At 58.0% G+C, this 14,775-nt stretch overlaps 2 protein-coding genes across 2 annotated transcripts; one reads left to right on the forward strand and one right to left on the reverse strand.

Annotated features, from left to right (window-relative positions):
• Positions 1 to 5,621: 5,621 nt before the first annotated feature.
• On the reverse strand, positions 5,622 to 12,168 carry cog7 (component of oligomeric golgi complex 7; the record flags this gene model as incomplete). The annotated part of the gene is made up of 10 exons (XM_002953651.1): positions 5,622 to 6,559; positions 6,755 to 6,834; positions 6,928 to 7,137; positions 7,383 to 7,577; positions 8,118 to 8,700; positions 9,329 to 9,552; positions 9,761 to 9,910; positions 10,417 to 10,715; positions 10,899 to 11,102; positions 11,658 to 12,168. 10 exons carry the CDS (start codon positions 12,166 to 12,168, stop codon positions 6,142 to 6,144), a joined length of 2,874 nt encoding a protein of 957 aa, XP_002953697.1. The 3' UTR covers positions 5,622 to 6,141.
• Positions 12,169 to 12,579: 411 nt separating this feature from the next.
• VOLCADRAFT_118421 (uncharacterized protein) lies at positions 12,580 to 13,907 on the forward strand (the record flags this gene model as incomplete). The annotated part of the gene is made up of 5 exons (XM_002953566.1): positions 12,580 to 12,710; positions 12,807 to 12,870; positions 12,961 to 13,048; positions 13,325 to 13,437; positions 13,831 to 13,907. Coding segments are annotated over 5 exons (473 nt in total), but the record flags the coding sequence as incomplete, so codon positions are not given.
• Between the last annotated feature and the right edge of the window lie 868 nt (positions 13,908 to 14,775).

Consider the following 14,775-nt stretch of genomic DNA (forward strand, 5'->3'; position numbering starts at 1 on the left):
CGCGGCGGGCTGATACCTAAGCGAACCTTGTGGCCATCACAGAAGGCGGTAAGAGCCGGGGCTACGGACGCCGCAGCGCAGCTTTGAAGGATGGAGGTTCACGGCTGTATTGTTGTATTGTGGCGGTGCTGAGCGGCGCGAATCCAAGACTGAAGCCGTATGTACATCAAGGCGTGGGCGGATGTGGGGGGATTTTCGGAGCGAGTGCGGGCTGCAGGCGAAATAGCTGGGAGGGTAGCAGGTAGGGTAGCAGGTGATGTGATGTACGGACAGGGGGTTTAGGTAGCCCTGAGACGGACGGAGGAGCAGCGGCGCGGGCCGCGGCGGCGGGAGGCAGCATAAGGCGTCATGAGAAGCGATGAGGGAAGCTGGGCGTGCGGGATAAGGTGCCCGCGGCTGGGGCTGTGCCTCGTGTATTGGGGTTGGATAGGGCTGTGGAAGGGAAGGACCGTGGCAGGGTCATGTCGGCAATGAAGGGCAGAATGGTCGGTGCGACGCGGCATGCTGAATGGGCATCCGGGTGCTTGTGGGAGCGGCTTCAGGTGGCGCTGGATGGCTCGCGTGGCGACTCCCTGGAAGTGGGCTTTGCAGAGATGGTGCACGGGATGCTGCTGACTATACGGGTTGCATAATTTGTTTACTGATAAGAACACGCAAGATGGCAGGCGGGGGGGATCCGTAGCTAGGGACAATGTGGCTATCCGCTTGTGGGGTAACTGGCGAGGTTGGCATTTCTCGGCAGGGGCAAGAAAGCTGGACGAGCAGTAGCAGGAGGGAGAGAAAGAGAGGACGTGTGGCAAGGATGCAGTGCAGTGCATGCGGTTACTTGATGCTGTGGGTCGGAAAGAGATGCAGCGTGTGCGCTAATCCCCAGTGTGGGCTAATCCTGGGAGCGGTACAGAAGAAGGTACAGGACACAATCGCGGTCATCGCGGTCCCGAAATGCTCCGCCCCTTTAATACTGACCCTTGTCCGGCCATCCACTGCATAAGTTCTGGTTGTCCGGGGCACGGAAGGCGCTGTACTCACACGAACATTTTCGCTTGTGAGCCGTTTGCCCTGGCCCACGAAACGGCCGGGCTTGACACTGGGCCCCGTCGGCTTCCTTTATTCCTAAAGCCTTTGGTGCGATGCCTTGGCAGGTATGTATGTGCGATGTACCATCGGCCCTGCAGGCTCGCGTGCAGCTGGCGTCTTCGGCTGGAACCCAGCGTTCCTTGCGTTTTAGCCTTTTCTTGCATCATGGTGTCCCTGCGGCCTTGCTCAGGAGAGGCTTGCACCTCGATTTGAAACTTCTCCATTTTGCCGTTGACACGTAGAACTTGGTCCGGAGCAAGGCATGCGGGCATTCTTAGCTAGGGCTTCGGTCTTCAGTCACCCCATGTGAGTTTGCCATGTTTTGGAGCAGCCACGTGCCGCGGCGTGCGTGCTCTCGCGCCCAAGGCAGCTTTTTGCTTTCTGCGATCAGCAATGCGTGAATGCAGCTGACCGAGTTCGAGAGGTGGTAGACAGGCGGTAGGAGGGGCTGGTTGCAAGTGGATCGCGTGGTTGGGACGCAGCGGGGGCGGACTGGGGTTGCTGGCCTGCGGAGCCTGTGGGGTAGAGGTAGTGGTCTGGCGTTTCCACTGGTGGCCGCGGAAATCTCTCGGGGGCTGAGGTGGAGAGGGTGGATACCTGGGAGGACACTATTATATTTTTGTAGCAGCTGGCAGAACGACATCGGCGAGATGGTGTCCACCCGGGTCATCACCGACTTGGGGTGCCAACATTTCCGGTTTTGTGCACCGCAGCGCCCCTAGCTGCAGCGCCTGACTGGAGCATTTGTAGGGTATGTTTGGACTGGGCTATGTGCGCGTTTCCTCCCTCACGCACACGCAGCGTCTTTTAATCGAATGCGGGCAGCAGCAGCAGCAGTAGCGGCGGCAGCAGCAGTTGCAGAGGTAACTTAGCCAGCAGTTGCAGAGGTTGTGCTGTGATGGGCATAAAATGAGAGGGCCTTTGTGGTTCGGAAGGGCGACTGTATATGACGCGGAAAAGTTTTAGTTTGGTGGTTGGCTCATTTTTTGGATTTTGACATCTGTTCGTACACTGCTGTGGTTGAGTAGGGTGGTAGTAGGAGAGGCTCTAGGGGCGCGTCGCTGTCCCTTCGGATGATGTCCCGAGTGTCGTTTTTAGGTAAATCAAAATCTGTTGCGTGACGATGCGCGTCTGGGGCTCTCGGTGCGCGCGTGTGCGTGTTTATTGCAGGAACCAAATGTGCTATGTTCCCGTGTCTAGCTTCAGAGTTTGCCCTTTCTGCCGCCAGAATTGTATTCCCCTGCGTCCCGTCGGGGTACTATGGTAGTGTAGCTAGTTCCCGCGTATAGTTTTGATAGAAGGTCTGGCGGAAAAGGCGTTAGAAAGTGCGTTTGGATGTGTGCTTTTGGCGTTTTCACTAGGCGTGTATCGCATGCCGTATCGATTCGCGTTCGATGTTGGGGTTCGCTAGCTGAAAGAATGCGCGCCTGTGAAACTGGTCCGCACGGTGCTGGGCTCCGGGGATGCCATGTATGTGATTTGCGTCTATATCCCGTGTACGGAAGCATACCTGTGTGGGACAGATTTCGGGGCAGTAGAGCCCCCATCGCACGGCCCGCCACCTTCACCCAGGCCAGGTCAGATCAGATCAGGTCGTCCAGATACACTCCTGCACGGCTTACCAGTTCGCCCGCGACAGTATTCCATTGTGTAATCGTGGAGATTTCCTCCTGCCTTACAATGTTAGGCGCGCCGCAGGAGGATATGCTAATTGCAATTTCCAGAAGCAACAGCAGTACTCCGACCCCAATTTCCAACGGAGGCTATAGGAAGATGCGCGCCGGGTTGTTTAGAATGGGTTCGGTGGGTGCTGGCAGGGACTTAAGAGCTGCCGCCTGCTGGCACCCTGCTGAAGCTGGTTAGGTGGGTCGGTTAGCCAAAGGCAGCTAGATGAGCAGGCAAGGGGGCTTGACCAGGCCCTGGTGGCTCGTGCTGCATGGGGCTCGTGGTGCATGGGCTGCTCGACTTATGGTGCATAGGCACAAGACGGTGTGGGGATGCTCGAGTGGGCCGGCCAATTCTCCTTTACGTCATCTTTGGCTAGCATTTTGCAGGACAGTGCAGGGGGTCTACCTATCCTCCATGGTGTGTAGGTGGGGAGTCAATAGCCTAGCAGGTGGCGGGAGCGCCAGCACGTCAATGAGAGACACTTTTGCATCAACTTAGGACAGCCAGCAAGTGTAGGCGCCATTTCGAGGGGGGGAAGCCCAGGAAGCGCGGCGAGCGGTGTGATACGTTTGGGGGTTGTTGGTCCAGGCGTGGGAGGTGAACCAGAGGTACACAAGTGTGGCCCTAGGAGTCACGGCGGCAGTGCGGTGCGCCATGGAGGTCATGCGTGAGGGAGAGAATTCACGTAGTATCTCTGCCCCGGCCCGCATTTATGATCATTTCCAATCAGACCGACTGCAAATTCATGGCGCCAAAGTTCACGCCCGAACGGTCTCGGTTGGTCGGGTGTGGGGAGCGAGCGGCCACAGGCAGGTTGATTGTTGGGGCGCACTGTGTCTGCTGAGCTAAAGGGAGCCGAGCTGAGGGGCTCCCGTGCCTCTGCCTTGTTTGTGCCTTTTGCAGCCGCCATACTTGGGCGCCTTTGCATGTAACGGAAGGCACTTATTACTGTACATCAGGGTTTTAGGGTTTAGGGTTTTAGGGTTTCGGCGCCCAGGCCTACAGAAAGTGCTGAACAGCAGACGGTGTTTATCTTGGGTGGAACCGAAGAACAGCAACTTTTCGGCCTCTGGGATTTGTCCTCGCAGCGGAAAAGCGGTGTTACAGGTCCGAGTCACAGAGGAGTGCTGTGCTGTCACCTCTGCCCAGGTGCAGCCTAGCAACAGGCAAGCCTGAAGAGCACCAACGCTGCGAAGCACCTAGCAGCACCTGCGTTTCAATTCCAATCAATCCGAACTGAATTCTGACGTCGGCCAGATTATACGCCTGTTACCATTCGCATCCGCATCTAGGTCCGTTAGATGTCCGGCTGATCATCAGCCGGCTGTGCTGCTGGGGCCTCCTGCTGTAGGACATCGTAAGTGGGCCCTCCGTCAGCTTTGGAATGAGCCCTTCCCTGCTCATTGCGGATGCGGATTTTGCTCCAACAGAGCAAGTTCGGAATTACGCGCAGGAGCGAAGTCCACTCGAAAGGAGATAAGTGTTGCGAGCACCGAGTTTAGGTGCTCAGCAGCAGCCGGGGGATAGCCCCATCCGGCGACGGCACAAGTCCCACATCCTCTGCGTTGGAACTTGGGGGTCTCTGCGAGTCTGTATCGCAGTGCGTTCATGCTGCCACCAGCAGATACCAGGGCAGCCAAAATCGCAGGCAGGGCAATGAACCAATGCCCAGGGGTGCCGTATGCAGTGGAGGGATGAAACATTGCAGCAGTGCACCCTGACGGTGTGATGATAGCCCGTGCGTCGCACTTTGGCTTGGTGGCTGTGAATGGCCGTATTGAAGGCGCTGATTTCGCAAGCCAAGAGCACAAGTGCACACGGTAGCCAGGAAAACGCAGTCGCTGAAGGGTTCGGATTGAAGGCGGACGAATGAATGACTGGAGTTGTGCAATGGATCCGAGCAAATCATTGTTGTTGTTCGCGCCTCAACACTGTACATGCCATGAAAGACCGTAAAGACCGAATCCCCCTTTGTGCTTAACAGAAATAAAAGATGCGATGACAACGGATTGTTTCAGAAAGTCAATCGCCGGTCTCGTGGCAACCCCACGCCGCTGGGGTCCTTCGTCCCATGCCCCAATAAGTGCGAATCTTTGCGGAGCGCGGAAGCGCGATTAAGAGATGCAAGGAAGATGGCGCGGGCCATGAGGCCATGGTAGCAGCAGCCCTGCGTAAATGGCAGTAGCGGCGGTAAGAATCCCCGGGGCTGGGTGGCCATGAGGTCTGCAAGGCGATGCTATTATTCCTTGCATCCCGCGCCTTAAAAGCATCTGAAGTCCGGTGTTTGTGTGTGAGCTGCAAGGTTGGTTCATTTTTTCCCGTTTGGCTGGAACCTGGCAGGAATGATATTGGTCACGTGTCCTAACAGCAACATGATTCTCGCTGATACAGTTGCGCAGTCGGAACGTGTTTTTAGCGGTAACGGCTCTTCACAGTCGATGTAACCGCGTTTTAACCTGTAACGTTTCGCCTGTACGATTAAAAAGCAGATTCCAATCCAAAAGAAATGCGTTTTCTTGAAGTACAAGCTGCGATTGTTTTATTGTATAGATTAAACGGCGTGGCACTGTGTGAGCCTGCATTACTTTCTGCGATGACCCCTTGGCTCTGCGGAGAGAGATTCAGCTTGCGGTCTTCTTCAACTTCAGGCAGCTGCGTGGGCAATCCATGTCATCGGCTCACATATCCGCTCGTGGACGTAGCTTGATGCAACACCGAACGGCAACTGACGGCTGTGCCGCCAATTGCTGCAGCCCTGCTCGAATCCGCTCTGCGAACGGCCAGCCAGCTGTCCGGAACACGGCGACCTGAACTATAAGCCCAAGGAAGCTGTTTTTAAAATATGCGCAGCTGCCGCTTTGCGCTCATGGGCAACTGCGGAGACCTTACAATAGTTGCCATTCAACCCCTTTTTTAGGTCCCTTCCAGGCCCATGGCCCAGTTTTAGGTTGCTCCGGATCAATGTCCCAAAGACCCGCCCCTTTCCGGCGCGCAGTAAGCCAGGTGCTGCGGCCAGAGCGCCCTCCCGCTCGGCACACGCCCTCCCCCTCCTCGCTCACAACCAAGCCCGCCCTGCAGGTCCCGGCCTTATCGCCATTATGAGGGTATAGCTCTGACCCTACCCTGCTTCTGCGCCAGCAACAAACATTAACCACTATAAGCATCTCAACCCACAAGCCACCCACCAGACCGCCACACCACAAACGAAGCAACCAACTCGCGCAACAGCGGTCACATCAAGCACCTTTTTGTGCCGTTGCTGTCGCTCTTGTCATATGCACACACATACACACACACCGATACACAATCTCCACGGATACACGCGCCAGCCGTGCACGTTAGGCAGCCGCTACCACCCGTCTTAACATCTAGCGCCGCCTGGGGGGCACGAGGGCCTTATGGTGCTGGTGTCTCCAGCTGCAGGTGCCGCATGGCTGCCAGCGCCCGCAGGGCCGGCACGTCCACAGCGCCCTCCGCCAGGGCCCCCTGCGCCAGCTCCCCAAACTCCTCCGATGCAGCCCCTGCCAGCAGCTGCACCGTCAGCAGGCTGGGCGGCGGCGCCACATGCAGGGCGCCCATCACGTTGACAAAGTACTCCACGTCAGTGGCCAGCTGGCAGCCGCCCTGAAGCCATAAAATACAATCCAAAACAATTCGGGCCGTTCCACGGGAAATGGAGTTCAGGAAAAGACTCGCAGGGAAAGAGGGTGTGGCATACGCAGGAATGCAAATCAGTATATGTATTGTTGCTATTGTCCCCTTTTGCACAAAAACAATCTCGGGAATAAAAAGTGACGGGGGAGCAGCGGTAGCCCTGGGGACGAACTAGCACGGCACTTACAGGGGGGTCGTGTGGGTGTCACGTATGGGTATCAATAAACGCACAGAGCAGCATGATGCATTCAGTCGGCCGCGGGGGGGGGGTGTCAGCCGCGCTAATGAGGCGAGAGTGGCAGGGCATGAGAGCATGCGACGTGGGGGCCACGAGGTGGGCCACTGACCTACTGACCTTCGACGGTCACAAACACGCGCGCGCCCTTCCGATTTCCGACGTCCCATACGGATTCTTAACACAATCCTGGGATGGCTCTCCAGAAGGGAAACAATGACCCGGTCCCGAGGGAAGATGCGGACACGTGCGGCATCGTGCAACGCTATTCCCCAACCGGGCTCACAACGCACCTGTTCCGTCAAAGTTGGAATCTTGAAGATGGTGTCCGCGTACATGCCCGCCGCGCCGCTGACGGCCTTGTCCAGCCATTCAGCAGCCAGCTCCTCCCACTCTGCAGTGGGATCGCCGCTGCCAGCGCCGCTGCCGTCCGCTGACACTGCGGCGGCGGTTCCGATAGTAACGCCACTCGCAGCCTCGTCAGCCGTATCGCCCATGAGCACCTGCAGGAGCGAGAGAGGGAACGCGGGACGCGGAGATTAGCTTAACGCGCTTGTGCGGGGATATTCGAAGGGCCACGTCTATCGAAGAAAGGGGGCCGTTCAGTTGTTTCCCGTTACGGAGCCTGAACCTCTCGAGTCCGGGTCGGGTTCCTGGTCATTATGCTTTAAAAAACACTCATTAAGGCCCTTCCAGCCCCTCTGCGTCCCGTCATCAGCCCCGTCGTCAGGCCCTGGCACCGCCGTACCTCCAGCTGCTGCGGCATGGCCATAAGATGGTCGCCGATGGCAGTCACGTACGGCAATGGGTACGTGTTGAAGGTCGGCAACGGTGCGGCGGCTGTGCCGGGGTCGGCGCCCGCTGCCTTACGCCACTCCGGCAGTGATGGCAGCGGCGCCAGCAGTGAAGCAACGCGCGCCAGCAACACATCGAACACGGTGGACTACAGCAGGGAGTTTAAGCGGGAAAACGAAGAGATGGCGGTGAAGCCGGCGGTGGTGATTATGGTGAGGTCATAGGCGGATGCACGAGGCAAGGGACAAGGTTAGGCGGGAGCGAGGCAGAGGCAAAAGGCGAGTTCTAGGCGTGTGCAGGAGGATTACAAGTGTGGATTTACATGCAGAGCTTCAGGTGGTGATGCTCACCTAGCTGGACGCTAGGCGCTGGGGAGGTATAAGCGAGTCGCGTGTGCAAGCAGGTGTGGTGGTTGCTGGGGCCGGAGCGGGCTGAAGCTCGTGGTGGCTGTTGAGGCTCAGGCATACGTCCAGTCCGAATCGAGTCACCAAGCTCAAAGACCCAATAAGCCGTAATGGAAAGCCCTGATCTCTCCCGAGCTGCTCTCTTCTTACGCAACTTTAATCCGAGCTTTCTCCCATGTTGGTGTGTGATACTGCATCATCGTTAGCCCAGAGCACCCTGACGGAAAAGTAGAAGAGCGAGCGCACACACGGGCGCTTTCGTCTGTCCTGACGACCCTGCCTACCTGCACAGTGGAAGAGAAGACGTCCATTTGGGACACTGCCGACGGCAGCAAGATGAACCGTGGGTCGCTGAGGCTCGCGCCCAGCTTGCTTAACTTGGCAAGCCGCTCGCCCTTGTTGGCAACGAGCCGTAGAGCCAAGGGGTCGGCCTCAGCATCTCCGGGCAGCATGTAAGGAACGCTGCCTACGGCCGCCGCGGCGTTGGAGAACGGCGTACCGCCTGCGGCCGACGCCGATGCTGACGGCGGCGGCGCGGCACCCGTCAGCGCCTGTAGGCGGCCCACGGCTGCACCGACAGCTGTTCGCAGCGCCGCCTCCAGACGGCCCACTGCCGCTGATAACTCACGACCGACCTTGATGAGCTGCAGCACGGTGGCAATGTCCTCAGCGTCCTCCACTGCCGCCGCCCCAGCAGCACCGCCACCCGACCCGGCCGCCGCCGCCGCTGTCTTGGCGGCTCGATCCTTCTGCCTTGCGCCCAGTCTTGCCACCGCGGACTGCATGGAGGTCAGGTAGGAGGTGAGCTCCGAATCCACGGCCTTGAGCAGGGCCCGGACCTCAGTTCCCCCCGTCAGGGCATTGCACCTGGGAGGAGGCAGAAGGGGGGACGGTTGCGGCGGGAGGGAGGGGGGAGGGGATACAAAGGAAAAGGAAAATCGTGTCACGACTCAGACATGGCCCAGCCGGAACCCGGCCCCACCCCCCTCTTCTTCATTGTGTTGGCGCTGTACGCCGGAACCAACCTCGCCTCACAAGTTGTATCCTTGACTTTCTTGCTGTCACCTATTTAACCGTCCTCCCTCCCTCCTTCCCTCCATTGTGTGGGGAATGGGAATGGACCCTTTACCAATACCATTTGGCCAATGCACTAATCAGCTGCATCTGGCTGCGAGACCAGGTTTGCAAGCAGTTGCAACTTTGCGTGTGCAACTGTCTGGGTGTGGTTTAAAGGGGCAGGTGCAGTTGATGAAGGTGGGATGGACGGGGGCGGCAGGAATGTGGAGGCAGACGGGGCGCGGGAGGAAACGGACGCGGGGCCGCCCCGAGATGCCAGGCACCGCCACCTTAAAGCAGTCAGGACTGATTTACCGCCCTATATACCCCCCCATTGGGCACCGTCCAGCCGCCCTGGCGCCCTTCGCAGTTGAAGGAACCCAGAGCCATACCCTACAACCGACGGTTGGGTTCGTTTGTGTCCTCCGTGCTCTCGTACCTCTCCACTGCGGCATGCAGTGCGGCAAACGCGGGCCTTATGGAAGCAGCCATTCGCGACACGACAGCCTCGGAGTCCTCCGGAGCAGCGGCGGCAACGTTGGGGGGCCCACGCGCGGCCAACGGCGGCGGCGATGGCGGCAGCGCTGACCGCAGATCGGCCCCCAGCTGTGCCGCCTCCAGCTCGCCGTACGCCGCCACCTTGTCCTCTAGCGGGCCGTACACCTGCAGGGATGTTTTAAGTATAATTAATTTCACGCTCGAAAGGCCAGGTTATCTGGCGGCTGATGCACCTGCCCGCCGCTCTTCCGTGGGCCCCTCTTACTTTTCACACTTCCTCTACATCTCGGAGGTCCAACCAGTCTCCAGCACCCAGCAAAAATCCCACTACGCCCACCCCACGTCCTAGGGCCCCATTAAACCCACTCCGCACCAGTTGTATGATTTCCATTCTCCTGCCCGCCTCCACATCCCGCAGCAGCTCATGCAACCCCCGACCAAAGGCGCTCAGTTCCCGCGCCAGCACCGCCAATGGCCCGATCGAACACACAGGAGCCAAACGGTCGCGAACAGCCTTGCTGATCTGCGGGTGGCGGGGTAAGCGAGATCGATAGGAAACGGAGGGACCTTTGACGAGCCATGGGAAGGAGGACCAGAGCGAATGTGTGCGGTGAAGTTAGGTGGGTAGCCCTGCTACAGGTCGCCAACAAACAGCCCCTCGACAGGACACCGAGAGTGTGGCGGCGGTGCCGGCGGCGGTAGCGGCACCTATCCAGAACACCGACACATCCCAGGCATACGGATGCCTTCAATGCCAACGACCGTGTCACCTTCCACATGCCCCCTAAGACGGCGACTTGCAAAAAGAAGACCGAGCAGAAGCATAACCCCAGTCACAACATAAGGTCCTCTGCAGCCCCTGGCCCCTTACACCTCAAAACACGACCCCGCACTCCACACTCCATCCTATCAGCCCGACGATCACCGCCATGTGAACACTGACCGCCAAACCGCCGCAACACGAGGAGCCAATACCGCCTCCCCCCTCTCCACACACACAAACAAGCGCTGCAAGCTCCCTGTTCTCACCTTGACAAATACCTCCATGCTCAGGGCACCCAGCAACGCGGGCGCCTGACCCGGGAGCACCCCCGCCCCCCAGGCAGCTTCCCCCTGTAGCAGCGCAAGCAGCCGCGACAGGAATGCCGGCAGCCATGACACCACGGCATCCGCGCCGCCACCAGCGGCCGAGTGCTCCTCCCAGAGGGCATGTACCTGCGCCAGCTTGGTGGAGACGTACAGGCTCTCAATGGTGCCGTACCTGTAAGGCAAGCACACACGTACTATTTTTCCACGGAAAACGTGCAGCGAGCAAACTGTGTCCATACCTGTGCATGCGCAGAGGATCAAACTCATGGCGACACAAACGGGATGATGCAACCGTTTGAAGACCTGGGTTGCGCCTCATGCCGTAATAAGCTCTTGGGGCCCCGGTGACGGGGTTGCTGTTGTTCTTTCAGCCCCCCCAAACCCAAATGCCCAAATTACAGTTTCATCCTCCTGCAGCCCACCAGGGCCGCTGCCGCCGCCGCCGCCGCAGCAATGCATCCCTCCCACCCAGGCCGGCCCTCCCCCCAGGCACCTGTCCACCGCCAGAAGCAATCCGCATAGCTTGCGTGTATTGTCGTCGTCGCTGCCACGCGCCAGGGCCTCCCCTAGGCTTCCCTCCACTTGCGTCTGCAGCCGGTCCTCCAGTGCACGCAGCTTCTGGCGACCTGGACAGGAAGGACGGAAGGACGGCGAGACGGGCGGTGAGTGGCATTAAAGCCAAGGCGGTGTGGAGCGTGAAGAAAATGGGGGGATGCGAATGGGGCATGAGGAAGGCTAGTGACGGAGGGCAGGGCAGGTGGTTGAGGACTGGGGTGAACGAGAGGAAGAGCCAGCATATGTGATATTGCGTGCCTGCGGCACATTCTGAACCCCTAAGGCTGTAGCCCTAAGGACATCAACTGGTGGATAAGCTCTTTCTCACAGCAAACACATGCTGTGCCACGTTATAAGAAAACACGTGGACGGGCGTAATCCGCGAGGGTTGTAAGGACCCCCATGGAGGTTGTTTTAAAAGGCAGTAGGTTGTTGTGAGCCTGTAATGGATGCAATATACCTGGCTGCGTAGTCGTTTAGTCGCTGGCTGAATGTCCCCCGTTTCTAAAGTCCGCACCCCATGCCACCACCTCTTCCAATGGTCAGAAGGTATTTCCCTATTTGCCCCTGTCTCTGTCCTTAGATTTGGAGGACATCTTCCTCCCAGCCACTTGGCCACGCCGGACCTGCGCGAAACTCGGGCACATCTCCGACCAGGCTAAGGCTACGCCGCATGGAGGCCAAAATCTCTGCCACCTTGGGCAGGTCGCCAGCCGCAAACACGTCCTCCACCTTGACGAACAACCCTGACAGTTCGGTGGCCTGCTTGAGTGAGTTGCAAGCGCTCTCCATGTTGGCTTTCACGCGGTGAAGCTCCGAGATGTGCGCCACGCTTGATTGGGCTTCCGTTGCGTCGCGCTGGACTGTTTGCGCCATCACCTGGACTTGATCCTGCATGCCCTGTATGTCACCTTGGAGTCTGTAGATCTCCTGAATGGCGAAGGGTATGCGTCGCATGGCCTGAGCGCTGTTGTCGCTGAGTGTCGCCTCTATATCTTCAGCGCTCAGCTGAAGCCTCATCTCCAGCTCTGCAAGAAATTTTTCCAGCGGCTCTTCCACGGGCCGTGACCCGCACGCCTGGTTAATCCAGGTGATCGGGTCGAATGTGTCCTCCGCAAAGTCAGCAACATCAGCCATATTTCTCAGCTATACTAAGCTAGCTTATGTGGTTCCCAGGTGTCACGATAACTGAGATCGGTGCCTTCGAAACCTGGCTACAAGAGTGAAGGTGCAAGCGATTGGAGCCATATGCAACCTACTCCCGATGTCATTTGTTTCCTATTTCGATCTTAAATTATGACCCCTCGTGTTTGGGGTGACCGGTTCTCCTGTGTTGCGCCTATGGCGGTTGGAAATTCGGTTATCCATGACAAAAATACATCCAGATTATCCTGACGCCATGTTAGTATTCCTGTGTACCTATTCAGTTCCTAAATGTGCACTTCAAGTCCTCATTGTCTGTAATTGATGTCTCGGCATATTCATTCTTGAGACATTTGGATACAGCGGTGCGTTATCACCACTATGACTTAATAATAGTTTGCTAGGATGAAGAAATCAAGTGTTGGTGACAGCGGGCTTTTTAAGGCACGTACCGTGTTTGCGGTTGAGCTCCATCCAAGCACAAGTGCGAACGTTCTGGATGGCGTGAAGGAGCAGCTAAACGCACTTCTATTAAGGTGCTAATCGGCTTGCGAAGCGATTGTGGTGGCAATTTCCGCCGCCAAACATACACGGTGCGACCGACACCTCCCGGTGCCTTGCGATTGGCGCAGATATGTCGATGAATTCAATTCTGTGCTGATTTCCTATTCAAACGTTGAGATACTTACCAAGAAGGTGCGAGGTCGGCGTCGCGATTCCGCATGCACCCGCCGCCCCAGCCGCCGAGCCGTATAGTCGTCTTGACCATTAAACCTTTCATTGCAGCCTGTCATCCATCCCTACTTCCCTTACTTCCATCTCGATGTCCGCGCGGATGTCCTGGTCTTCAAGCCCACCCCTGGCATGACTCTAGGTAAGCGCTCCAGCACTTCGGCGGGGAAAAGGCCGGGCCACGATCCGCTACCCTAACTGCTCCCCTTAGACCGTCAGGGCCGCTGGTTTGTTATCCCATCGCCCATGGCACAATAACCCAGGGGATGCAAACGTCGCGGAAGTTCCTCCACAACCCCCCTCCGCGCCTGCTCCTCTCCCCTAACGAGCGGGGCAGCGGCGGACGGCCACACGATCCCTGTCATTACCACATGCACACGCGTGTATTCACTGACCCGACCTCCCGTCCCCTCCGCAGTGGGTAGGGTCAACCACATTGGCGAGGATTACATCAGCGCCCTTGTCATGGGCGTGTTCAACGTGACCATTCCGGCGCGCAGCGTCATGCAGGGACTGCAGTTCATACGAGAGGTGCGAATGCGGATATCGCTCTGGTATTTGGAACCAGCACACCCCCCAGTTTACCAGCGAGCAGCAGCGACGTCGGGGGATGGGATGCGCCTGCGTCGCATCCCATTCCCCAATTGAACCTGAGAGAAAAGGTGCACAGAGCCGAGGTTATAGTCCGCGGCGCTGAGGGGATGCGCGGCAAGGCTGTCCCCTTTGAAAGGATGGCGGCTCTTGAGGACGACTGCTGCGGACCTCGCCGTCCGTCGCCGCATGCGCATTTGTCTCATTGAGATGCGCTACTCGGCACTGATGTTGAGCTAAATGAAAAGGGAACAACCACATACGCTAAAAGACGTTGAGAATAATATGAAATGGAATTTCTTACTGATGATTGCATCTGCTCTACCTCCTCAGGAGTCCAAGTGGGTTCATGAGAGTCAGCCACAACACCAAATAGCGGAGCACAGCTACATCGTATTCAGAGTAGAGGAGTAAGTGCGGTTCGGGACGGGACGGGCTGGTCTGGAGGAAGGGGGTGCGGCGAGTATCCATGAGGGAGTTCTGGAAGGAGTTCTGGAGGACCTCCGGGCGGCAACGCATGACAGTCCCTTACACAGCTGCACTGAGAGCTGCAGGAATCGGAGAGCTTTGCTTGAACGATGGCCCTAGACCGTGTTGTCGCGTGGCCTCGCCTTTTGCCGATCACAAAGGTCCCCGCTTGCCGTCCTTGCGCAGTGTGCGCGACCACGGTGGGTTTTTCCAGATCACAGGCTCGCTGCGTGACCCGGGCAACGGCGCCGCGGACTTCCTGTACCCAGGTGTGAAGCTGCCCGAGCCGCCCACGGCCGAATGGGAAGGTGAGTCGTGTCGTGTTAAGGAGGCGCTGTGGTGATGTTTTGCGAACGGAGCGCGCTGCGCATTTGCATCGGGGGTAGGGCTGCTCTACGGGGCTGCATTGCTGATGAGGCTGGATGGTGGCCACAGGTAGCGCAATCAGAATCCTTTTTCATTGGTTTTAAAGGCCTTAAGATTCCAGGAGCTTGAGTGTCCGGACTCACCAAGTCTTGAGGGGGGAAGGAAAAGATCCACGGAGAGGTTGGGCTGAGTCAAGCATGCACTTCCTCTCCATTTCCTTGCTCGGTCTGTGTCGGGTTTTCCTTGTCTTTTCCTAACCTCACCCGCCTCACTCACTTTTACCTGCACCGGGACATCCTTGATCCTTGTAGCGGACGCGGTAATTGAGGACGGGTTCACTGAGCCCGCGAAGACCGTAGGCGGCCCAGGTGCGGCTGCCAAGGCGAACATGGAAGAGGGAAAGAAGCATGGCTTTGCGCAGCAGAAGGGCAGTGCTGATAGGGC

Source organism: Volvox carteri (assembly GCF_000143455.1).
Source record: "Volvox carteri f. nagariensis unplaced genomic scaffold VOLCAscaffold_37, whole genome shotgun sequence".
Taxonomy (NCBI): Eukaryota; Viridiplantae; Chlorophyta; class Chlorophyceae; order Chlamydomonadales; family Volvocaceae; genus Volvox; species Volvox carteri.